The 24,904-nt window shown below is 43.5% G+C and overlaps 1 protein-coding gene and 1 long non-coding RNA gene across 10 annotated transcripts; one reads left to right on the top strand and one right to left on the bottom strand.

Moving 5' to 3' along the window:
- Positions 1–1,711: 1,711 nt before the first annotated feature.
- Positions 1,712–19,779, bottom strand: D630023F18Rik (RIKEN cDNA D630023F18 gene). Of its 8 annotated transcripts, none has more exons than XR_003947354.1 (9): positions 19,481–19,779; positions 19,127–19,260; positions 17,767–17,866; positions 15,967–16,049; positions 13,550–13,637; positions 13,109–13,180; positions 6,262–6,392; positions 5,890–6,004; positions 1,712–2,178 (listed from the first exon to the last, which is right to left on the bottom strand). XR_003947354.1 is itself a non-coding variant. In XM_030243843.1 (9 exons), exons 2-9 carry the CDS (start codon positions 19,237–19,239, stop codon positions 2,157–2,159), a joined length of 681 nt encoding a protein of 226 aa, XP_030099703.1. In that variant the 5' UTR covers positions 19,240–19,260; positions 19,481–19,773; the 3' UTR covers positions 1,712–2,156. The 8 variants fall into 8 exon arrangements, 7 of the variants coding, with proteins under 7 accessions (XP_030099703.1, XP_030099707.1, XP_030099713.1 ...); XM_030243843.1 differs by having other exon boundaries at positions 6,305–6,392; positions 19,481–19,773; XM_030243847.1 differs by having other exon boundaries at positions 6,305–6,392; positions 17,785–17,866; positions 19,481–19,770.
- On the top strand, positions 8,711–15,442 carry Gm36358. Of its 2 annotated transcripts, none has more exons than XR_373470.4 (3): positions 8,711–8,825; positions 10,893–11,012; positions 15,031–15,442. It is a non-coding gene; the product is annotated as a predicted gene, 36358 (long non-coding RNA). The 2 variants fall into 2 exon arrangements; XR_373471.3 differs by having other exon boundaries at positions 15,067–15,442.
- Positions 19,780–24,904: the final 5,125 nt, after the last annotated feature.

Genomic DNA, 24,904 nt, shown 5'->3' on the forward strand with positions numbered 1-24,904 from the left:
TCAGCAGAGCCATTATGACCTTGGAGACAAAGGGCGCGCTTCTCACCCTATGCAGCGCGCTCGAAATGCATTATGCACCCAGCATTTTGCAGTGTTTGCCTATAGAAACTGCTGAGGTGGAGGGTGGGGCCTCCATTTGTGGGAGCTCATGAGAAGCACGAGTTCCAGAGGCACTCTCAGGAGCCAAGAGGTAGCAGCAGAAAAACCAATACATTTCTCTAATTGAAAAACACTTGTGTGTCTTTATCTGTAGAATATGGGTTTGATGTTTTTAAAACTTTCACGTGTTTAAGATAAAAAGATTAGACCTGTGTATAGACTAAAATGTCAGCCATGGTCATCAGTGAGTGGTAAGTGTATATGTAGGTCTTCATTTTTTTTTCTTCATTTTTTAAAAAATGGTGTTTGTTTGTTTGTTTTAGAGATTTATTTATTTATTTATAAGTACACTGTAGCTGTCCTCAGATACTCCAGAAGAGGGCATCAGATTTCGTTATGGATGGTTGTGAGCCACCATGCGGTTGCTGGGATTTGAACTCGGGACCTTCAGAAGAGCAGTCGGCGCTCTTAACCACTGAGCCATCTCACCAGCCCCGTAGGTCTTCATTTTATTTCTTTCTTTTGATTTAAAAATTTTTTAATTTTACACACACACACACACACACACACACACATACACACACACACCAAATTCAGTGGATGAAAATAGTAAAATCAATAAATATAATATATATGCTTGGGATGATGATAAAGTGAAACACTTCTTCTTGGTCTAAAATGAAAAGCTCTCTGAAGAATCTGAGGCACACTGTTTAGGAGAAGACAGCCGTTCTTCCTGCCACCCCGCTTCTTCCAGAATTACCTTTTGTTCATAAAACCAGTGCTCTGACTTGTCTGTTTTCCCCCTCACCAAACTGTCGGCTTCCCTGAGCCAGGATGGCAGTCATAACTGACTTGATGTGCTTCTCAATTGCAGGCATGGAGGATGGTCCAGCCTTGGAATGTCTGCTGTCATCCCATTCTGTGCATATTTTAGGTAGTGAAGCCATGTCCATGAGGACACCCAACTAGAGTTAGCAATGCAGGCACAATAGCTGCATGAAAATCCTTAGGCATCACTTACAGGGCATGGACAGACCGTGAAAGGATGGAGAGCAAGAATCGTCTTCTCATAGTTAGCGAGGCTGCGCAGAAGCAGACCATAGCGAGGCTGCGCAGAAGCAGACCATAGCGAGGCTGCGCAGAAGCAGACCATAGAGAAGCGTCGCAGAAGCAGACTGAGCCAAGTCCTCAGTGGCTGGAGCATTGGAAAGGGCTACAGGCCACTGATGTCCTCTTTTGCCTCCATCCTAGTGTTCCAAGTGTCCTGGTGAACTTCAAGTTCAACTGTGATTAAGCCCCAGGCAGAAAGGCCCACATTGATCTCCCCAGCCACCACCCCACGTGGGAGTACCTCATATTTTCAGAAGAGGTCAACAAACTCCCCTGAGTTTGCATGTGGCACCAAGAGCATCGCGCAGAAAGATGGTTGGCCCAGTTGTTAAGAAAGAGGAGACAGTGTGATGTGTTCTGACATTAACCTGATGAAGTTGTTTTGCTAACTGGTTGAGCCATGTGCCTGTTGGCACTTGGCAAAGGCCAGGAAAGAGCAGCATATTTTCTTTCCCCATTGGTCATCGCGTTCTACCCAGAAAGAGCTGACATCCAGTTCTCTTTTCAAACTTTATTGAAGTGGAATGAGTTTACATTTTCTCTGAAAGTTATGCTAATGAGAAATTGGTTTTATTTGGGGTTAAAAACTTTTGGAAAACCACCTCCTTCTCCAGAATTCTATGCTATATTTAATGATACACATTTTCTAAGATGTGTATCAAAGTCAGATTGTCTGGACCCACCCAGAAATAGTGAACCCCCTCTGGATGCTCCAGTAGTCTTCCAGACACAGAATGAAATAGCAGAGGATAGACACATTTCTCCTTTTTGTCAAAATGCAGGTGTGCAATATGCTTCCAAAAGAAGACGGCTCAGTGGCAAACATGATAGTCAATGCAGTTTGCATTAAGAGCTCACTGAAGAAGAAGTGGGTGCTGGTGACAGCTGTAGCTTTAAGGCGAGGCATCCTGGCTGCTCCTAGAAGCTCTTACACGTCCACAGCACTAGTCCACGTTTCTAAGTGACCTGCAGAATGAAAGGATGGCTTTGGTACCAAGCACATCTGTATAACACAGACACATACACCAGCTTTCTATTGGAGTTAAGGTCAAATATCAGACACCAACAGAGAGGGATTAGACTCGTGTAGATGTGAAAGGATTTCCACAGAACGGTTCTGAAATATCTGAAAATGAGTTGTATTTCTCAACTGAAGGCAATATGCGATCTCACATTAAATCCTTATAGGGGACATTATTTTATTTTATTTTTTGAAAATAAAATGCTCTTTGGGTGATAGATTAGATAAAGGTAGCAATGTTTTAGATTCTGACGTTAATAATTGGCTACAAAGTAAAACATACAGGGTGAGTTGGTAGGGTATGTACAAGTTTTAATAGCTCAGGAAAGATTGTTTTTCAGTGTCTGTAAACACAAACAAAAGACAGCAGGGAGAGTAGACAAAGAGAAAGACATTAAGCTGGTGGGACAAACAGCAACATATATGTGAATCTGTGTCCTTGGTTCTATGGCAACATTTCTCTAAGTTTGCAATTACCTCCAAATTAATTTTTTGGCTTTTTTGTTTGTTTGTTTGTTTGTTTGTTTTGAGACAGGATTTCTCTGTGTAGCCCTGGCTGTCCTGGAACTCACTCTGTAGACTAGGCTGACCTCGAACTCAGAAATCTGCCTGCCTCTGCCTCCCAAGTGCTGGGATTAAAGGCGTGGGCCATCACCGCCCAGCCAAATTAAAAACAAAACAAAACAAAACAAAAAACAAGTGTAAAAGTCAAACTTCTTTGGACTAGCGCTACCCAACATAATTAATTTTTCAGCTCTCCGCTAGTACTATATTATTTTAAAATTTCCTCCTATTACTTTGAATTTAAGTTTAGATTCTTCTCCTTCTCTCTGGTTTCCTTCCATGACGCTGTGGGTTCTCTAGGAAGGGGGAAGAGTGGACAGGTATCTTTATATGCTATAATCTTGGTGATTCTCTGAGCCTTTATATGTGCACTAACTCACTTCATTCTTGAAATAACCCTATAAGGTATATAGTATACTTTCTTTTATAGAAAAGGAAGCAAAACATAGGGAGATTAACTTTCCCAGGCAATATTACTCATATTCATCTCAGTTAAAATAAGCTGCCAGGACCAAACAAACAAACAAACAAACAAAAACCAATAACCAAACCAACTAAACAAACAAAAAGTACTTAAATGTTTCACCAGAAAAGCTGGGTGTTTTAAAAAGTTTTTGCCTTTCTCTTAGTTTGATGAAACTCAGTGTCTGGAAATAAGAAAACTATGAAGAAAGATTTGCTACATAGGGGTTTGAAAAGTAAAGATAAAATGAGGAATTTCATATATATAAGATAAACAATTTCCTCACTCAAAAAGCCATAAAATCATACTTTCAGTCAGGCAGTGGTGTTGCAATAGTTTTGATCCTAGCCCTCAGAAGGCAGAGGCAGGTACGTGTCTAAGTTTGAGGCCAGCCTGGTCTACAGAGTGAGTTCCAGAACAGCCAGGGCTACACAGAGAAATCCTGTCTTAAAAAGAAAACAACAAAACAACAAAAAGCATACTTTATATACATTTAATAAAATGTTTACTTTATTCCATTTATAACAAGTAGTACACACACATATATATGTATAACAAATATTGACATATCATAAGGAATGTTAACAGCTGCTAATTATAAATCATGGAAAAGGAGTATAAAGAAAAGAGAATTCTTTTATTTTTCTACTGTAATTTTGATGTATTACTATTATATTTTATGAAGTGGTTTTAAAAAAATACCCAGGAGTTGTAAAAATGCCTAAATTATACAAATAATATGCATGAAAAAGAAAGCACCAACCGACTTTCTGTTTTCAGGAGGACATCTTGTTGGAAGGGGATTATTTAAAAATGGGCTTGAGTCTCAGATAGAGTATAGGAGAACTGGGTAGTGCTTAGAAAGAGGTCTGCTGGTCAGACTAAGCCCCCCAGAGCCATTTACTACTATTCAGTTACCAACAGTAGGTACAAGTCCCCATGGCGTGCAGACCACTGTGCGTGCACACACGCGTGCGCACCCGCGCACACACACACACACACACACACACACACACACACACACACACTCGTGAAATAAGCAGGAAGTGAAAGTTCTCCTGTCGCCAGGAAGCAACAGCCACTGGTGATTGTGAAAGAAAATGCATGGGGTTAAATTATATTTTAAAAACATAACACCCAAATGATGTCTAAAACTCAAATATTTACAACTACATTCTCATTACACAGGGCTATGCATGAACCTCAGTGAGTTTATAAACCAGTTCTTAAGATCAGTCTTTGTAAGATTACATTTTGTCCAGATTATCAGGGTGTGTCTGTGTGTGGTGTGTGTGCACACTCACAGGTGTTCATGTGACCTGTGTCTAGGAGTCTTACTGGTTTGTGGTTGTTGTTTTATTTTGCTTTCCAAGGCCTGCTGTTTCCAGATTCATTTGAAAGCTGGACTTTTTCCAGTTGTTCAGAAGCAATGACGTAGCTTGAGAAAGTCTATGCCCTGAAATCTCATTGGAGCAAGTGTCTTCAAAAGAAAACCCAATAGGTGGCTGCTTTGTCAGCTTTCTGTCTTTAGAATAGTGTCAAGGTTTGATGTAACCAGACAATCCAGAAAGTCCCTAAGCAGCCCCAGTGAGGAGGTTGTATGTCTTTTCTATTTCTAAAAGTGTGTGTGTGTATGGAGTATGTGTGTATGTGTGTGCATGTAGTATTATGTGTATGTATGTATGTATGTATGTGTGTATATGTGTATGTGTGGTGTTGGTTATATTTCTAACAAATCATCCCATTTGTTTCTGAAGACTAAACACATCTCAAGCAGTGTATAGTTCCGTTAATTTAAAGATGCACATTGAAAACATGCGTGGCACAGCAATTGAGTGAATGGAAATTTCATTTTAGGTTCCTTCTACTTTCCCTCCAGTCCCATCTGTCTCTGTGCTGATTCTAAATTCCTCCACATAACAGTTGAGGAGTGGAAGGGCTGGGCAGATGAAAGGACAGGAGTTGGAGAGATGCTATGAAACAAAAAGACAAAATTCTCTCTTTGTGGCAAAATTCTCATCTGGAACATTTTAGGTGCAGATGCTAAAACAAACCACCCTATTTGATTAAATAAATGGAAAAACATCGGATTCGCTTGTGACAAGCAATTTTCAAGTGTTCAAAGCTCATCACGGCTGATGTCTACTTGGGCTTCACCATGTCGAGTACTGTTCTCATCACTCGTTCCATAACCCTGATTAATCTGTGACTTTAAGAGGTGGGTACTATTCTTTCTCTCTTTCTTTCTTTCTTTCTTTCTTTCTTTCTTTCTTTCTTTCTTTCTTTCTTTCTTTCTTTCTTCCTTCCTTCCTTCCTTCCTTCCTTCCTTCCTATCTTCCTTCCTTCCTTCCTTCCTTTCTTTCTTTCTTTCTTTCTTTCTTTCTTTCTTTCTTTCTCTCTTTCCTCCCTCCCTCCCTCCCTCCCTCCCTCCCTCCCTCCCTCCCTCCCTTCTTTCTTTCTTTCTTTCTTTCTTTCTAGAAGAGGAACCTAAGGCACAGAGTGGTTTAGCAGCCTGTTCAAAACCACACAGCTGATAAGCGATGGGCTCCGTATCCACGCCCGGAGCCTTAAACTCCAAATACTCAGCTTTCAGTACGATGTAGGGAAGGCCATCCATGTTTAGTCTTACTTTGTTGCTGGGGTGTGGGTGCCTTTCCCGACAGGATCTCCATTCTGCCCTGTTGCTTTCTTTGTAGAACTGCTGGTGGTATTTTTATTCGTTGCGCCTCTTCTCAACTTGACACCTGCAGACATAGGCAGTACCACGCCTGAGTATAAAACTTAAAAAAAAACAGCGTCCACCATAGTGTTAGATCTTGTCTTTCTGGGCTGCATTGGCCCCCCTCGCCAAAGGGTCTAAGTAGTAAGGCTTTCTGGTTAGGGAAATGTAGAGGGAGGCATATGCCAACTTATGAAGAACGCCTAATTTTATTTTATTTTTAAATCTCACTAGATAGAAATCTAACCAGTACTATCATTGAAGCTGACCGAGTGGGCCCACCTCCTGGTTAACTTTCTCTACATCCGGAAGAGCGCAGGCTTACTCTGTCTCCGGTTGCACTCTGCTGCTCTGGGTGCGGTCAACATGGCAAAAGGATGCAAGGAGCGGCGGGGCAGCAGGGCCTGGGCGACCTGAAAGGAAGACACAGTTCCACATTACAGCGGTGTGAGTTTTGTGCGCGGAGCGCCTGCTGCTTACAGTGTCTTGGCGTGTCTCAGTCTCACCAACCGAGTCCCGGTGAACCGTGTCGATGTGGCAGCCGAAAGGCGGGTGAACGTGATCTTCATCTACAGCCCCTGCTCTGTGTTTGGTTCTCATGACCCACAGAAGCCCCCTTTGCACAGGACATTCCTCACAGCCCTCTACTGCACACAGCCCCTTCCTCTTTTCTGCCCCAGGCTCCAGCCTTTCCTTTGCTGAGTGAGAAACTTGCCCTGACATGTCTTCACCTGCTCCCTCCTGCCCCACAAACCGATGCACACTACAGGCTAGGAATTGCTACGTATGCAACTGGAATTTTTTTTTTAACGTGCCCTTAACTTTGTTAATATTTTTATTAAAAAATAAATTAACGAATATAGTTATATCACGTCCCTCATTCTGTCTTATCCCTGGTGTTCCCAGCAAGGCGAGCTTAGCAGTAATACAGTCATATGGAAGGCTCCCCTGGGCTGTCATGTAATTGATGAGCACAGTCCCGATTAATCCCCAGAATAGCCTGGTGTGGTTGGGGATGTGTCATCAAACCTATTTACACATAGGAAACTAGGTAACGGTTACCTGCCATTTTGTGCTATTACTAATATTATAAGGAAACTTTCTCATATATTCCTGATGTTACTAGGAAACTTTCTCATGCCCAAGTTGATTACATATTCTGTTATGTTCTGAGCACTTGGAAACCAGTCGAAATAGAAGTCAGTAGACTTCTCCCCCTCCCCCATTCTCTTTCTATTTCTCTCTGTTTCCATGTATTCCCAGCCGGCTTCTCTTTCTTTCTGTCCTCCTCAGTCCCCTCTTCTCTGCCCTCATGGCTCTGCTTGTCTCTACCCCTTCTCCAGGTCCTCACTCCCCTTCCTTCCCCCAAATAAACCTTGGCATGGGCCTACCAGCATCCCTGCCTGCCACTGCATCATATTTCATAATACCCACAGTCAGTTTGGACCCAAACCAACCACTCAGCAGCACTTCCTACACCTATCGATGAGCTTTTATGATGTTGCTTTTACCAACTAGCCCTGGGATGGAACCCAATATAAGAGAGACACCTGCACCAATATAAGGAACTACTGGGAATAAGACTTTCATTTTGAGTAGGGGATCGAGTAAAGTTTAATTTCCCAAGACCTCCCTGGGAACTGACATCCTACTTGGCAGAAAGAGTCATGTTCCTGGATAAGTAACATCCTCATTGGCAAGTTAAGACCTAAGTGTTAGACAAGACCCATTCTGGTAGACAAGTTAGGACATGAATGTTAGACACGTCCCCTGCCACAGCTGAATACCCCCACCAATAGGAGCAGGAAAAGTGTACAGCAAAGACATGTTCCTAAGGAAATCCCTTATCCCTAGATCCTGATTGGTGGAATAACTTGGCGCAGATGTTTGTGGATTATAGGCTTAAAAAGCATCTTAATGTCACAACCAGCTCCTGAGTCTGGATTTGTGGCCCTGGTCAATCAGTCCTGGGGTGTCTGCTCAGTAAACTATCCCTGTCTGACTGAGATCAGTGTTTATATGTTTTGGAAGGAGATTCCTGGACCATATCAGGAGGCAGCCAACTTAGAAGGGATGGATCTGGGTCTGGGCCCTGTCTGCTTTGCCTCTAGAGTCATGCATGATATTTGGTTGTGAGAATGGATGTGAATGCCGGCTCTTTTTTTCTCTTGATTTTTGAGATATGTTTTCCTCTGTGCAGCAGAGCCCTGGATGTCCTGGATTCCCTTTGTATACCAGGGTGGTTTGGCACTCACAGCGATCCACCTGCCTCTGCCTCCTCGGACTATAGGCATGCATGCACCACTAGGCTCAAAGCTGGCTTTTAAAATGGGATGACCTTTGGAGAGACAGAGGTGAGCTGAGGTCTCGGGGTTCTCTGTTCAGCACCCTTATCTCCTTCCACACACTTTTTTTTTTAATGCTTTTTCTTCAGTTTAAATCATGTTGGGCATTTTATATTTATCATCTGGGCACAGTTGTAAATAGCCAGTACTTATGTAAAGCCTTTAATTTAACTTTTTCTGGGTTCAGGGTCTTCAGCAGGAAAACAAAACAAAACAAACTGGAAATCGATTTTCTTATTAATAAAAAAAATGGCTATTTAGCCTGTTGCTGAGAGCGAACAGTACATGACTTGCTGCTATCCTTCCACCAGGGGGCAGCAAAGAGTCCCAGAGAAAGCCACCAGCTTTCCACAGTTCCCACAAGTCCTTTCCAGTTGCCGGAAATTCGTCCCAATCTGATTTGTATTCCTCTTGGTTTTAAACTCTGGCTTAGAAACTATTTCAGTTGTTGCTTAGAAGAAATTTTATCCGAAGGATTCAAAGGGCATTCTGATATAAGCGGTAATTAACCTTTGGCAACATCTATTGTTTTTAAACCACTCTGACTTATAATTAAAACCATTATTTTTGAAGTGATGTTAAACTCCAAAAGGCTGTTTTAAAATAGTCCTATAGTTTAATGTTTGAAATGTTTCATTGCCACTGAGAGATCCTGCTCGTTCCTCTTCTAAGTTGAAGAGAAAGCTTTAGGGTGGAGTCAGCCTGCAACTCTGCCTGGGGTGGGTAGGAGCTCTGGTGGGAGGGAGGGGCTGCTAGCATTGCTTCATCAAACCATAATCATTTGGGGAATTAGTTACCCCAGACAAGCCACGTTTGCATTGCTAATAATATACATATTTGATTAGCTATTTAATGTTTATATATTTAGAGTCTCTATCAGATGTGATTTTGTCCCTGGGGCACATTTAGCACTGGGAGGCGTTTTTTTAACTGTAGGATTCTGAGGATCGCGGCTATGTACCACTGAGCAGAGGCTCTTTCGTGACTGAACCAGTGATCCGGAGGACAAGCACGAAAGCAACGTGGCCTCCTGTTATAGCTCCGTTGTGTAGGCGGCACTTAGCCCAGCTGCTCTGACATTGACCTTTGCAAACCCTGACTGATGACCCCACCAAATCAGGAAGTCACAGTGCAATCCCCTTAAGAAAGAAGCATGGGAACTGAGATGCAACACCCAACCAGTGTGACTGACACGTTCCCGAAGCTAGAAGAAGAGAAAATCGAAGTAAAAAAACAGCGAGCAGGGATCAGGTCTGGGGCATATTTGGTGAAGAAGAGAGGAGACAGGCGGGCAGAGAGAACGCAGCAGCGAACACGCAGAGACTGGGCAAGGTGGAGGGAGTGTGGAGCCAGAACACCACAAAAGCGGGCCTTTCTTCACCTTAAAAAAACAAACGCTGCTTAGCGGGGCTGGAGAGATGGTTCAGTAGTTAACAGCACTGGGTGCTTTCCCAGGAGACATGGGGACAATTCCCAGGACCTACAGGGCAGCTCACAATGGTCTGTAACTCTAGTTCCAGGGAATCTGGCACCCTCATGCAGACATGTATGCATTCAAAACACCAATGTACATAAAATAAAATAAATAAATAAATAAATCATAGAAATCAAACCAGGTCATGTGGTATTTACTTGCATTTCAAAAAAAAAAAAAAAAAAAAAAAAAAAAAAAAAAAAACACCAGAAAACTGCTTAGCCTCTTAAGCCAAGCTAAGCCTTGATACAGAGTACAAGATCTATGTAAGACAAGGCACCTTGCCCAACTTGCTCACTGCTGACTCTGTGACACTCAGTTACATATTGTGAAAGAGCAAAGGAATGAGCAGGAAGCCATGCAGTGGTCAGGGAGAAAGCTGTAGTTCCTTCCTTCAGGACTTGAGGCAATGTGGATCTCAGCAAACGGAAGGTGCCGAAAAGTTGGTTCCACAGCCGTAAGACTTAGTAAACACTCGGCCATGGGGGTGGATGAACTAGGCACCTGAACTTAGGCTGTGACCCACTGCTCGAACAGTCTAGTCTGCAGGCTGTGACAAGAGCAGGGGATAAGTAATTGTCCTAAGTCTATGGCATTGGCCTCCTTCTGAGTCTTTCAAAACTGCTTTGTGGTTGTGAGCCATTACCTACACACTGTGGTCTGTGGGTATAAGAACAGGAGATAAATAATTGCCCTGTGTCTATGGCCTTGACCCTGCCCTGGTCTCTTTCTTTTTGTTTTTTTGTTTTTTTTCTTTTCTTTCTTTTTTTAAAGATTATTTATTTATTTATTTATTTATTTATTTATTTATTTATTTAATGTACGTGAGTATGCTGTAGCTGTACAGATGGCTGTGAGCCTTCTGATTGTTCCAGCCCAAAGGTTTATCTATTATTATAGATGAGTGCGTCAGATCTCATTATGGGTGGTTGTGAGCCACCATGTGGTTGTTGGGATTTGAACTCAGGACCTTCGGAAGAGCAGTCAGTGCTCTTAACCACTGAGCCATCTCACCGGCCCTCCCTGGTCTCTTTCCGAATCCTTTCAAACTGCCTTATGGTTGTGACCCGTTGCTTATATACTGTTGTCTACAGGTAAAAGAAGCAGGGTGGGCACTTGTCCTGTGGTTGTGTTCATGGCTCTGACTCTGCACTTGACTACCTTTTAAATCCAGATGGGAGACTTCGCAAGGGGCAGTGAGCAGAAGGCCAGGGGTGAGTACTCTCGTTCAGCTTCCTTTACCCCTGCTCCACCCCACCCCACCCCTACCCCAGCCACCTACTCGGCCCACAGAAGTTTTCAGTGGTAAGGGGATCATACTCAGTATTTAAACTCTTACTGAGTGTCGACACACTCAAAAAGTGTGAAAACGGAACTGTTAAAAACCATTCAAAGGGCTGGTGAAATGGCTCAGTGGGTAAGAGCACCCGACTGCTCTTCTGAAGGTCAGGAGTTCAAATCCCAGCAACCACATGGTGGCTCAAAACCATCCAAAACGAGATCTGACTCCCTCTTCTGGAGTGTCTGAGGACAACTACAATGTACTTACATATAATTAAAAAAAAAAAAAAACATTCAAAGTACTTTATTTTCTCAAATACTGAACCTCCTGTAGCCCAGGCTGGCCTGAATTTCCTATGTGGCCATGGATGTCCTTGAACTCCTGATGCTCTCGCCTCCTTTGCCTAAGAGCTGGGGTTACAGTGTGTGCCAAAAGCCTTATGGGTCTGGTCTTCATTCTGGATGGAAGAATACAGAATCCAGTGGAGGAGTGTGGCTTGTTAGTCCACGTTACGAAGCCGGAGTGTGACAGTACGGTGCGCAGAAACATCAGGATCTGGGCTCCCAGCCCAGTGCTCTCTGCTGCCAGACTCAGCCTTCCACAAAACACACCAGCACTTACTACTCGACTTAAAAAGGGGCATTTTACAAGCATGTGAGACTCAATTAGGATGTGGTTGCTTCCGTGTTTTCCCTTTATTAAAAGTACAATTATTTATTCAGGGGTGGGGTGAGCAGTTGTATGTGCTCAGGTATTCATGTGGAGCTCAGAGGGCAGCTGCCAGGAGTGTGCTGTCTTCTTCCGTTACGTGGGTTTGGGAAATTAAATCTGGGAGTCAAGATTGACTACAAGGGCCTTTACTTGTGGAGCAATCTCAATATCTCAGTTTTGGCTTTTTGACATAAAATTGTTATTTATATGATGCCTGAAAATATATCATTATAAATGTATATGCTAAATAATCTCATTCAGGGGCTGCGAATTGTAGCTCAGTGGTAGAACGGATGCTTAGCATGTGCAAGACTCTGAGTAGAATCCCCAGCAACACACACACACACACACACACACACACACACACACACACAGACTAGACACACACACAGAGAGACCAAACACACACACACACACACACACACACACACACACACACAGAGACCAGACACACACACACACACACACACACACACACACACAGAGACTAGACACACACACAGAGAGACCAAACACACACACACACACACACACACACACACACACACAGAGACTAGACACACACACAGAGAGACCAAACACACACACACACACACACACACACACACACACACATACACACACACACACAGAGACCAGACACACACACACACACACACACACACAGACTAGACACACACACACAGAGAGACCAAACACACACACACACACACACACAGACTAGACACACACACACAGAGACCAAACACACACACACACACACACACAGAGACCAGACACACACACACAGAGACTAAACACACACACACACACACACACACACACACACACACACACACACACACACACAGAGACCAGACACACACACACACACAGAGAGACCAGACACACACACACAGAGACTAAACACACACACACACACACACACACACACACACACACACACAGAGACCAGACACACACACACAGAGACCAAACACACACACACACACACACACAGAGACCAGACACACACACACACACAGAGACCAAACACACACACACACACACACACAGAGACCAGACACACACACACAGAGACCAGACACACACACACAGAGACCAAACACACACACACACACACACACACACACACACACACACACACACACAGAGACTAGACACACACACACAGAGATACATGCACATAAAGAGGTATATGCATGTATCTGTGTTTTGTGGCTTGGAATATATGTCAGTGGTAGAGCACTTGCTTAGCATATACCATATATAGGCCCATATACATCTCTGTTACTAGCAGTCCCATATCACACTTACCTTGGTAGAATCAGGACTGGCAGAAGAATTGGCCCCATAAATTTTAAGGACTTCTTCAATTGGAATACTGTTCTGTGAAATAAAAACAATGTGTTGCTATTCTGCCTTTTCTTTATTATAAAACAAAGTCACTGCAGCTTCAGTGGATCAAGTATGGTGTGAAGCAGCACAGCAACTAGATGATAATTTCCAAATTGATGGGTAAACACGTTTTCTAGACACTTCTGTTTCTCATCCTCTTATTCCTCTCTCATCTCCCATAAATATTTTTGCGATAGGGTATGGAAGTCAAATTTTTCATTATACATTTAAAATAATAAATTTTACTGTTAGTAAATCCAAGGCATTTAGAAGCGACATTAAAAACATGTAAACATGCACTAGCACCAAATGATCTTAGAAGACACAAAGTGTGCACAGATACAGTGCGCTTCCCCTCACCATTAAGACTCCAGCGTATGATGATAAGATCATTGCTTCTCGCTCTTTTCGGTTTGGATACGCAGGTCTGACATGAAGTGGTGCTCTCCTAAGGGGAAATAGGAAGAAGAGTTGGGGGTGGTGTATGTTGGGGGTGGTATGTGTGAGTGTGTGCGTGCACCTGTGCACATGTATGTGGAGAACAGAGGTCAACCTCAGGTGCCATCCGCTGGAGCCACCCACCTTGATTTTTTGAGTAAGGGACTCTCACTGGGACCTGGGATTCACCAAGTAGGCTAGGCTGGCTGGCCAGCCAGTGCCACATCTTTGTCTCCTCAGTGCTGTGATTATAACTTTGTGCCACCTCACCCAATATTTTGTGTAGGTGTTGGGGATCAAGTTCAGATCCCCTTGCCTATACACTAAGTGCTGACTGACTGAGACCTGTTTTCGAAACTCCTATTCTTGTTCTTTTTGACACAAGCTAAGGTGTGACACTAACTCATAAGTAATAAGTAATGACTGTGTGTTATCCACTTTTTAAATAGGATTAATATAATTGATTTTCATGAACCAATGAAACATGTACTTTGAATTTTGTTTTGTTTTGTTTTGTTGAGATAGGATCTTTCTGTGTAGCCCTGGCTGTTTTGGAACTCACCCTGTAGAGCAAGCTGGCCTCGAACTCAGAGATCTACCTGCCTCTGCCTCTGGAGTGCTAAGATTGAAGGCGTGTGCCACCACCAACTAGGAGTCTTTGAATTTTTAATTTGCCAACCAAGTGATGTATTTTTCTTCTTTGTTGGCTTTCACTAAAGCTGTTATAAATATCCATGGTTCCTGTAGTAATTAACTGATTATGGCTTTCTTAGCAGGAATTCTCATGCTTCTTTCTCCTCAGGGGGACCTGTTTTTACTTTACTGTAAGCTTGCACACCTGTAGGGAGGTTGAAAATACCCCTAGATTCTCTGAACGGGTCTTGCCAGGGTGATTCATGGACAGACAAATCAGGAAACAGAGACAACTGAGTCATGTCATGCTTGCTTGTTGTTTGTTTAAATCCATCTGGTTATGAAGTGAAAGGACACTAATAATGTCCACCCACAAGAAAGATACTGGAGGTAGAACCTGGTAGCAGCTGGTGAGGTTAAAAAAAAATCACATTTACTTGGTGTGTTTGTACATGTGTGTGTGTGAGGGGGGTGAGGAGGGGGGCACTTGCTTCACTGTGGAGTTCCTGTGAAGGTTAGAAGACAGTTTGAGGGAGTTTGCTCTGCTCTCTCCTCCCACCTTGTGAGCCCAAGGCATGGAACTCAGACAGTCAGGCTTGTGGCTAGTCATTGGCCCACTGAGATATCTCACCAGCCTGCGCTTTAAGTTCCAATGTCGACAATCCTAGTCCCAAACTTTTCAGGTATAGAGACAACCAAACCCACCTCTCCACCCCCCCTCTCCTGCTCTCTCACCCCGCCCCACCCCTTGCTCTTGTTCCTTCCTTAAGGTTATCCAAACTGGATTTTCTGCTTGTTACTGTCAGTGCCTCACCTGGAGCTTGAGCCAGGATCGAGGAAGAGAAACAACATCTGGACTTTGGACTGAGCTATTTGATCCTGCCTCTCCGTTTCCTGACCTGAGCGGTTGACTGAGTCTGCTGAGTCACTACCCTTGAAGGAAAATGCTGATAATCTTGGGAAGACAATGATCCCATGGACTCAAGTGCTGACATGCTCCAGAACCTGTGAACTCGTCCTTGGGAAGCAGTCTCAGTCTTTACCTACAGAACTAACCGGTGTGGAGTTTGTATACAATACAGTGAAGCTGTGCTTCTCAGCAGACACATCCCAGGCAAGACTGTTTTAAAAAAAAAAACTCAACAGAAACCAATGAGTACAAATACAAAATCTGTGAGCATACCTATGATGTCCCCAAGCTGAATCTGTAATGTGTCTTCAGGCTTCTGGCTGGAGGAGAAGTTTGCTCTGTGTTTCTATATCAGAGGGCCTCATAGGAAGATACCAGATAGGGCTGGAACTTGCTCCATCAATTAGTCATGTTTTAAAAGGAAAAACCACAAGGGCAGAGGAGATGGCTCAGGTGGTAAAATGTATATAAACATGATGACTTGAGTTTGGAGCCTTCCCCCATCTTTCATATAAAAAGCTAGGCATGGTGGTACAGCCTACAATCCTAACGCCCAAAAATGGAGGCCAAGACAGGAGGCTCTCTGGAGCTTGATAAACAGCTAGGCTTGCTAGTGGTGAACTCCAGATTCAGAGGGAGAGAGACCTTATCTCAAAAATAAGATGAAGAGTGACAGAGGAAGACATTGACCTCTGACCTATGCATACACTCACATCCATACATATACATATCTCTCTACTCACACTAAATAAATAGATAGATCAAAAAGAAAACCAACAAACATATTTCAACTTACACTTTCTCCCACTGGAGCCAAGTTAAGTTTTCTGAGCAATCTAGCCATTGACTGGCAACACTGATGGCCAAGTCATAGTGGGCCTGGAATCAGGAAGTAGAAAGCAGAGAGGTAGGTTGAGACCTTGGCAAAGCAACTCCCTGAATAGTGAATAAGCCCATCCTCTGCCCAATTTCAAGTGTGTGCGTGTGTGTGTGTGTGTGTGTGTGTGTGTGTGTGTGTGTGTGTAGAAGGTGGGGGACATTCCTATTTATAGCCTGATGCTCAGCTAGAGGTGTTCCAGAATCTTTGGGCAATAAGTTTATCTTCCACTAAACAGCTCCTTGCTGTGTGTAGTCCAGAGTAGTAGGAACCCTCAACAGGAAATTGGGGAATGTGGCCCCCTAGAATTTCCAGTATTTTCTTGGGTCTCGGTCTCCTTAAGTTTTAAAAGAGCAAAAGGAGAAAATGAGGAAAGAAAGCTACAGAGAACAAATTTTTTTGTTGTTGTTGTTTTTGTTTTTTGAGACAGGGTTTCTCTGAATAGCCCTGGCTGTCCTGGAACTCACTCTGTAGCCCAGGCTGGCCTCGAACTCAGAAATCCGCCTGCCTCAGCCTCCCGAGTGCTGGGATTAAAGGTGTTCACCACCACGCCCGGCTCAGAGAACAATTTTTTAATCCTGTTTATTGTTAGAGGACATAGGAGGAGCAATGGAGCTGTCAGACAGAGGTGACTGACAGCTCCATTGCTGTCACACCTGGTACAAAACTGAGAGTCAATTTGCATGTTGATTCTTACTACAGTGATGACCTTTTCCTTGGTTGTTTGTAACTTTTTACTTAGTAAATATGCTTACCACTTATTTGTAACATTTTCTTTCCACCCCTCATCTGGGCAAACAAAGGTAGATCTGGGTTCGTTTAAGGTTCTAAGAATTCCTCAATCATGTAATGACATTCTCCAGAGAATAAATGCCAGCCTAAATAATAAATAAGGGTTTTGGACCCTGGTCATTCTGTTGAAACCTCATCTGGAGTTTGATGCCTGGGTTAGTCACACTGGTCGTGCTCACTAGAAATACAAAGCCAGCCTTGACCTCCAGAATAGAAATGGCGCTGTAACAATACCTCATTAAAGTTTGAGAAGTCCAGTAATGATCTGTTTGATGCCTCTTCGTGATGTGGGCACACAGAGAGGCAGGCTTAGCTACAAACTTGGCGTTACTCAGAGGGAAACTGAGGAAAAGAGACACATCCCTCCTAGCAGGAGGATAACACATGGGCAGGGTGTAAACTGAATTCACTGACTTTTTTTGGGTTATATCTTTTTGTGGGTTCTTTTCTATTTTCTGTGTGACGAGCTAGCAGAACTTCACATGAGCCAGGGCTTAGTATGAATAACACAATGGATTCTAGGATCGTGTATCACTTAGCCTTCTCCACTAATGCCAATGATGGTAAGTGCTTAGAGTTGAGAACTACACTATTGCTAATTTTGTCAAGGGCTTACCATTTTGAATTAATTTTTTATCTTGCAGTCGTTGGTTTTAAAATCTTTTCTTGACTATGCTTATTTTCTCATTCTCATTTCGTGTCCTATTTAGTGGGTGAAGATGATCATAGAGACAACCACAGGATGAGAAAAGCATTAGGAAGGGGACAGGGTGTGTGTATGCATGCATGCATGTGCACGCGCTCACGCATGTGTGTGTGTGTCTGTGTGTCTGTGTGTCTGTGTGTTTGTGTGTGTATGTCAGTTACATATACATTTGATACCTATCCTCTCCCCTTATTACATACAGAATGCAATGGGAATCGCACCAGCGTGACTTGGTTTACCATATCATCTAGAAAGGTGAGTTGGCCTCTTCCTTTAGGATCAAATTCATTTTCCCGAAGTCTGATTCCGATATACTCTCCCCTGAAAAGCAAGAGAGCAGCATTAAACTCTTGGGGGCGACATAGGGTTCCATCCTCAGAAAGAGGCTTTCTTCCTGCTGCCCCTGCACACCCCCAAGACAAAAATGCAACAGAAGTCACTCATGGCCTAGTTGCTATTAACATCCAAATTTGGCTTACATAGTGATCTCCAAAGGCTGCAGGTTTAAAATATCTAATCACAATGAACTTAAATCACATTTATCTTAAAATTAGACACATTGTTAGAATAATTTACAGTTTAAAAAAAAAGGAAGGATTCAAAATGCCAACATACAGAAAAGATTTTTGCAAGAGGAGGGCTAAAAGCCATTGCATAAAATAAAAGATTTCCTGCCAGGCATGGTGGTGCACACCTTTAATCCAAACACTCAGGAGATAGAAGCAGTCACATCTCTTACGGGTATTTGTACTCTAAGAACAGGCCATGACAATAAAGCGTACATTTTTTTGTAAAATTTCCCACAGAACACACTAGCATTAGTCACTAACATACACACACAGAAGATAGCATGTGCAGCAAGAAAATATTTATTCACTCATTTATTCATTTATTTACTTACTTACTCACTTATTTACATGTTATCCATTCATTCTTTTTTTTTTTTTTTTTTTTTTTTTTTTTGAGATAGGGTCTCTATGAGTCATGGCTATTCCAGAATTCTGTAGACCAGATCAGCATCAATTCATAGAGATCCACAAACCTTTGCACCCCCCCCCCCAAGGACTAGGATTAAAGGCATCACAACCATACTTGTCAGAATTGGCATTCTTAGTGTTTTTTGGTGTTGCCTTTTAAACTACTGTTTGTTTTTTGTTATTGTTGTTATCTTAGCATCCAAACACACATGCATAAACATGAATGAATTCTGTACGTGTTTATTCTAGAATTTCTTATAGATTTAGTAAAAGCATTCACTTTCATAGGCAAAGGACATTCGATGGTATCTATGATAAGATCTTTGATGAAAAACATATTCATGTTGTGCCAACAATGTATACAGAATAAAATAAGACTTCCTGTTGTATGATCTGTGATTTTTTTCATCAACATTTGAAAAGTATCCAGTTAAAGGAAAACTGAATGGGATGGAAAAAATGTATGGGAAACTTCATCTTTTTTTTTTTATTAGTCAAGAAAGTTCAGAAGTCAAGAAAACAACAGAGAGGGATCATTTGTTTGCTAAGCTTGGCAATAAAAGCGTCAGATACTGGGCCCTAAGGCACATTTAGGGATTTATACCTTTTGCCAGTAAGTGCTGCCCATTTCAGCGGTGTATCCTGTCCCCCTAGGCTGTAAGAGGTGTCTTGCACATGCATTCTCCTGCAGAAGCATCTTGCCAAGAGATTCTGCATCCTGCCCTGTACCACATGTGCCTGTGTGGCAGGAGACAGAGACTAAAGCATCTGCCCCCCCCCCAAGCAGAGCAGAGAGATACCCCCCCAAGCAGAGCAGAGAGATACCCCCCCCAAGCAGAGCAGAGAGATGATACCCCCCCCCCCTTAGCTTTCTGTCCACCTGCCAATCTAAGAACCATCCGTGAGAGCATTCCAAACGCAAGGCTCAGAAACGAAAGTTATTCTCGGCAATACTCACAGCAGCCTTTTCACCTCCTGCTTCACAAGCCTCCTTTCCATGACGGAAGGCTGTGGCTGAGCAGGTATCTGCAGCTTGACATCCACCGATAGCCTTTAGGAAGAGCAGTTTCTGCAAGCCCAGAAACTACAGCAGCAAATCAGAGGGGATGTGGATTAGGGATGCTGTTGCTACAAATACCAGTCATGGAGTTTGAGGCTGTGGAAGGGATCCAAGACCATCCAGAATTCAGACCTCTTACCCAGCAAGTTCTAGGCAGAAAGTGATCTGGAGGCTAGCCCTGAACCTTGTGCCCATCTGAGATATCATTCCTTTCGAGTTTTAATTAAAAAATAAGCTTAGTAACTAACTTATTTTTGCCTGTGCATATGAGTGTAGGTGTGCATGAACCATGGCACATGTGTGGCTGTCGAAGGACAAGTGTCAGAGGGCAAGGGTCAAGGGATATCATGTGGGATCCAGGGATAGAACGCAGGTCCTGAGGTCTGAGTTTAAGTAGTTTGACCTGCTGAGCTGTCTCACTTGCCCTCTTTCAAGTTTTTCTGACACTCAGTGTGTGTGCAGCCTCACAGTTCTCAACCTTGTAAAACAGAGATGGTTCCTGAAGCAATTGGCAAGGCTCTTTGGGCAGAACCACCCTAACATGTTGACTTGTGATCTGAACGCATTGGAAGTGTCCTGTGTGGGGGTCAACTTGGTGACTCCCAGTGTGTTCACGACAGAGTAACAGCTCATGATGGAACTAATCCATATCCCCATAGCTGGGAGGTCATTTGACAGTTCACACAATAGGGGCAAATGTCTTCCTTCAGTGCCATCCTTTATTTTGAACTGGAAATCAAAGGCAAGGTTATGGGATCAAAGGCTGAAATGTGTCTGAAATGGCACACACAAATTGTTACTAATAAATGAAGGAACTCAGCAACAAATATGACTATAAACTAAATCTGTCAGCATCATTTATATTAATTTAGAAAGATTTGGAGCACTTTGTGATGGCTAGTTTGATGAATCATCGTAGCTGAATTACTATTATTAATATTTGGGCAAATGATATTCTGATGTTTTTATAAAATTGTTTTTTGGATGAGATGAAACATTTAAATGAAATAAACATGTAAACATTACGTTTTAAACTATACATTAAAGGAAAGTATATGTCCCTCCATGATTTGAGTAGCCTTACCTAACTTGTTGAAAGCCTTGAATGAACAAGAGTTGACATTTTCCTAGCAAGAAGGAAGTCTACCAGCAGACAGCTCAGACGCTAACTGCCACTCTTGCTGTGGTCTCCAGGCTGTGTATCTCTGCCATCAAATTCAGAATGACCAAGCATTGATCATTCTACACTCATGGGAACCAGTTTTGCTTTGGTTTTAAATCACTCTCAGTCTGTCTCTTTCCTACTTGTGATAGTTCCGTAGCTGTCTTAGTAAAGATTACACCTGTACACACACACACACACACACACACACACACACACACACACTCACACACACATATTCTCACAAACACACACATATGCACACACACATAAATACATATACTCTTCACACACACATATACACATATATACACACATGTAAACATACATATATTCACTCTCACACACATATATACATACATACACAAACACACACACATGCACATATATTCTCACACACATACACATATATACACACATACATACACTCACTCTCACACATACACATACACACTCACACACACATATACATACATACATACACAAACTCACACACATGCACACACACATACATATACTCTCACACACATATACACACACATATATATACACTACACATACATACACTCACTCTCACACATACATATACACACTCACACACACGCACACACACACACACATATATATACATACATACACACACAAATGCACACACACATACATATACTTTCTCACACATAACACACACACACACACATATATATATATTACATACACATACACTCACTCTCACACATACATATACACACTCACACACACACACACATATATATATACATACATACACACAAATGCACACACATGCACACACACACAAATGCATACACATGCACACACACAGTGCAAACACATGCATGTCTTGCGCGCGCTCAACAGGCCAGGAAGAACGACGCTGCTACAGGATCCTTCTGCACACGTTTATTCAGTCCTGTTTCTTCTTGTTTATATCTCCCTTGTTTTTATATCTCCCTTGTTTATATATCTCCCTTGTTTTTATATCTCCCCCACTAATAGTAATCCTCTCTCGAATAATAATCCTCCCTCTAACCCGGGCCTCTCACTCTTATATACTCTCAGTTCCCATCCACGCACAGCAGGCCACGCCACTTCACCAGGCACGCAGCTTCAGCTAATCAGGGCATCAGGGGCAAATCTCCACCAAATTGGATTCACCTGTATCCTGGTACACCTGCGCAGCACTCAAGATGTTTGTGTCTTGTATGAGGAAGTCAGGTGCAAGTCATATGACTTAGCTACAGTCTCTGGCGCCTTTGGGACTGCCGCCACACCCGCTCCCCACAATTCCCCCTTTTTTCTTTTTTGGCAGAGAGAATGTCTGTAGATAGCCCCCCGTAGTCATGCCCCTTACCCGTCCTTGGGTGACAAACAGCATTGGTTTGATCCCTGTCTTAGGTTGGTGACATGCCCAGGGAGTCTTATCACTGACTACCTCTCTATCATGCCAAGCCACACCTGGGGAGATTGTGTTTTGCTTGTGGCAGGTGCATCAAAAGGCCAGGATGTTAATGAACCTATGGCCAGATCTTAATTGCTGCAAGCAAGCCTCATGGGTGAAGGTAGAGGTCTGATCCCCAGTGTGCAAGCATAGGGGCCCTACACAAAACCATCCCTTAGGCTCATCACCCAGAGAGGTCTTGGCCAGCTCCCGTGTCGTTTTTCCTGAGGGAAGGGAACTAGGACACTGAACCTTCATGCAATCAGACATGCCTTCCACAGGATGCCAACAGCAAGCTATCCTCTGTGCAGTGCTTAGCCTCGCACCCCACGGCATAACGCAGCATAATTTCTTTTAGAGCGGCAAACCGAATCTGAGGAGATTGTCCCGCCTCCACTGCAGCAAAAGCCTATGCTACCATGGCGAAAGTGCGGGCCGCACACTCTGCACCTAACACATGTGCCCAACACACACACACACACTATAACAAGCATACATCCCAGGGCTCTCATCCCCGCTCATCTTCCCTGAAGCAAGGGATAGATGGCCAGCGGGGCTATCTCTTTAAGGGGAATTCAGGGATCAAAAAGCGTGGAAAAATTTGAATGTCATGTGGAGCTGGTATCGGCTTCTGGAACACCGAAAGGATCTCCCATCTTGGCTCCATTGTTTGTGCTTGTGGGAATATCCACCACATCCACAGGGGCAACTGGATCAGGACGCTCATTCTTGCAGCGTCTCACCAATCTCTCCAGCACCCAAAGAGGTTCCGTCTGGTCCTGTGGAAACACACAAACAGACCCTCTCGCCCACGTCAACACCAGATCTGGTCGATCCTCTCCAAATCTCCAGACAGAAGGTCCACCTACAGGTGGCTGCTGAGGAGGCATAGGGAGGCGGCGCAAAAGCTAATTCGCCTTCCTCCTCCACCTCGGCTCTTTTATTTCGTCCTTTCTGTCCACCTGATAACACTGTGTCTCCTTTCTTTTTCCTTTTTCTTTTTAAGCCCTTCTCCTCTTCCGACATACTTTCTTGTTGCTCTGTAAGGATTTTCTGACCTGTCTTGACTGCCTCTACACACAGTTTCAAACAGTAACAGAGTCCATATATCAGAACAAACAAGACCAAAACTATCAGACCTACCCACAAAGGGTCAATGGAAGAAAAAAGCATAACTACACAGTGAGGATCTATTGATCACTACACTGAGGTTATCATAGTTCCTTAACTTGTCCCCAAACCGGGAACCTTAACTTGTCCCAAAACCAGGAACCTTAACTTGTCCCAAAGCCTGCTTCCTGGCAACTTTATATTCGCCTCTATTTTATCCGAGGTCCTTCCCAAACTCCTGGGTTACTTTGTGCCTACTTCCTGGCAACTTTATGCTCACCTCTATTTTATCCGAGGTCCTTCCCAAAGTCCTGGGGTCGCAAGTTTCACTCACCGTGAACTTACCCTGCTGGCAACCACTGACTGCTGAAAGTTCTGAACTCGGTGGGGGAGTCGGTTCCCCGTACGGGCCACCAATTGTCGCGTCTGCTCTCGACCAGCAAGAACGATGCGACCACCAGTCCTTCTAACAGCAGTTTATTCAGCAAACTTCAGTCTTCATCTCTCTTCTTTCTCTTAAAAATATCCCCCTTTAACCCGGGGATCAATCTGGGAGACTTACCAGTACCGTTCCCCAGCTGAAGAGTTCTGAATCCACACCGGATCCTTCTCAGCAGTCTGTTTTACGGGAACACTTCATTACCACAGTTCCCCGTGATGCAGTTCTGAATCCTCCCTGTAGTAGGGGGTCTTCGCTCATGCCTGAAGATGTTTCTTGTCCCGGGTTTCGGCACCACTTCTTGCGCGCGCTCAACAGGCCAGGAAGAACGACGCTGCTACAGGATCCTTCTGCACACGTTTATTCAGTCCTGTTTCTTCTTGTTTATATCTCCCTTGTTTTTATATCTCCCTTGTTTATATATCTCCCTTGTTTTTATATCTCCCCCACTAATAGTAATCCTCTCTCGAATAATAATCCTCCCTCTAACCCGGGCCTCTCACTCTTATATACTCTCAGTTCCCATCCACGCACAGCAGGCCACGCCACTTCACCAGGCACGCAGCTTCAGCTAATCAGGGCATCAGGGGCAAATCTCCACCAAATTGGATTCACCTGTATCCTGGTACACCTGCGCAGCACTCAAGATGTTTGTGTCTTGTATGAGGAAGTCAGGTACAAGTCATATGACTTAGCTACAGTCTCTGGCGCCTTTGGGACTGCCGCCACACCTGCTCCCCACATGCATGCACACACACACACACACACACACACACACATCCTGCTGATTTTGTTTCCCCGAAGAAGACTGACTATAAATGCAATAGAAATGTTGACAGACTGCTTAAATTGCACATGTGCTTTAACATTCTTACTTTGAAGATAAATGGAAAGACAGCTTGGCAGACAATTGTAGCGCACGATCATGAAGGTTCATTTGAGCTGGTCTCTAACAGTAAGGAGAGAGCAAGCAGGCTGACACTGACTTGAATGAGCCAGGATGAGTGATTAGGATAGTTCTCCCTGCTGAGGCCTCTGCTGGGGCCTGTGAGAAGGGGGCCTTGGGTATGAAGAGGTGAAGAAGCACTGCATAGGAGGATTAATTGCAAAGACACTGCTATTCCTCTGATCAGGAGAGGCAGGAGAGAAAGCTTG

Source organism: Mus musculus, chromosome 1, assembly GCF_000001635.26.
Source record: "Mus musculus strain C57BL/6J chromosome 1, GRCm38.p6 C57BL/6J".
Lineage (NCBI taxonomy): Eukaryota > Metazoa > Chordata > Mammalia > Rodentia > Muridae > Mus > Mus musculus.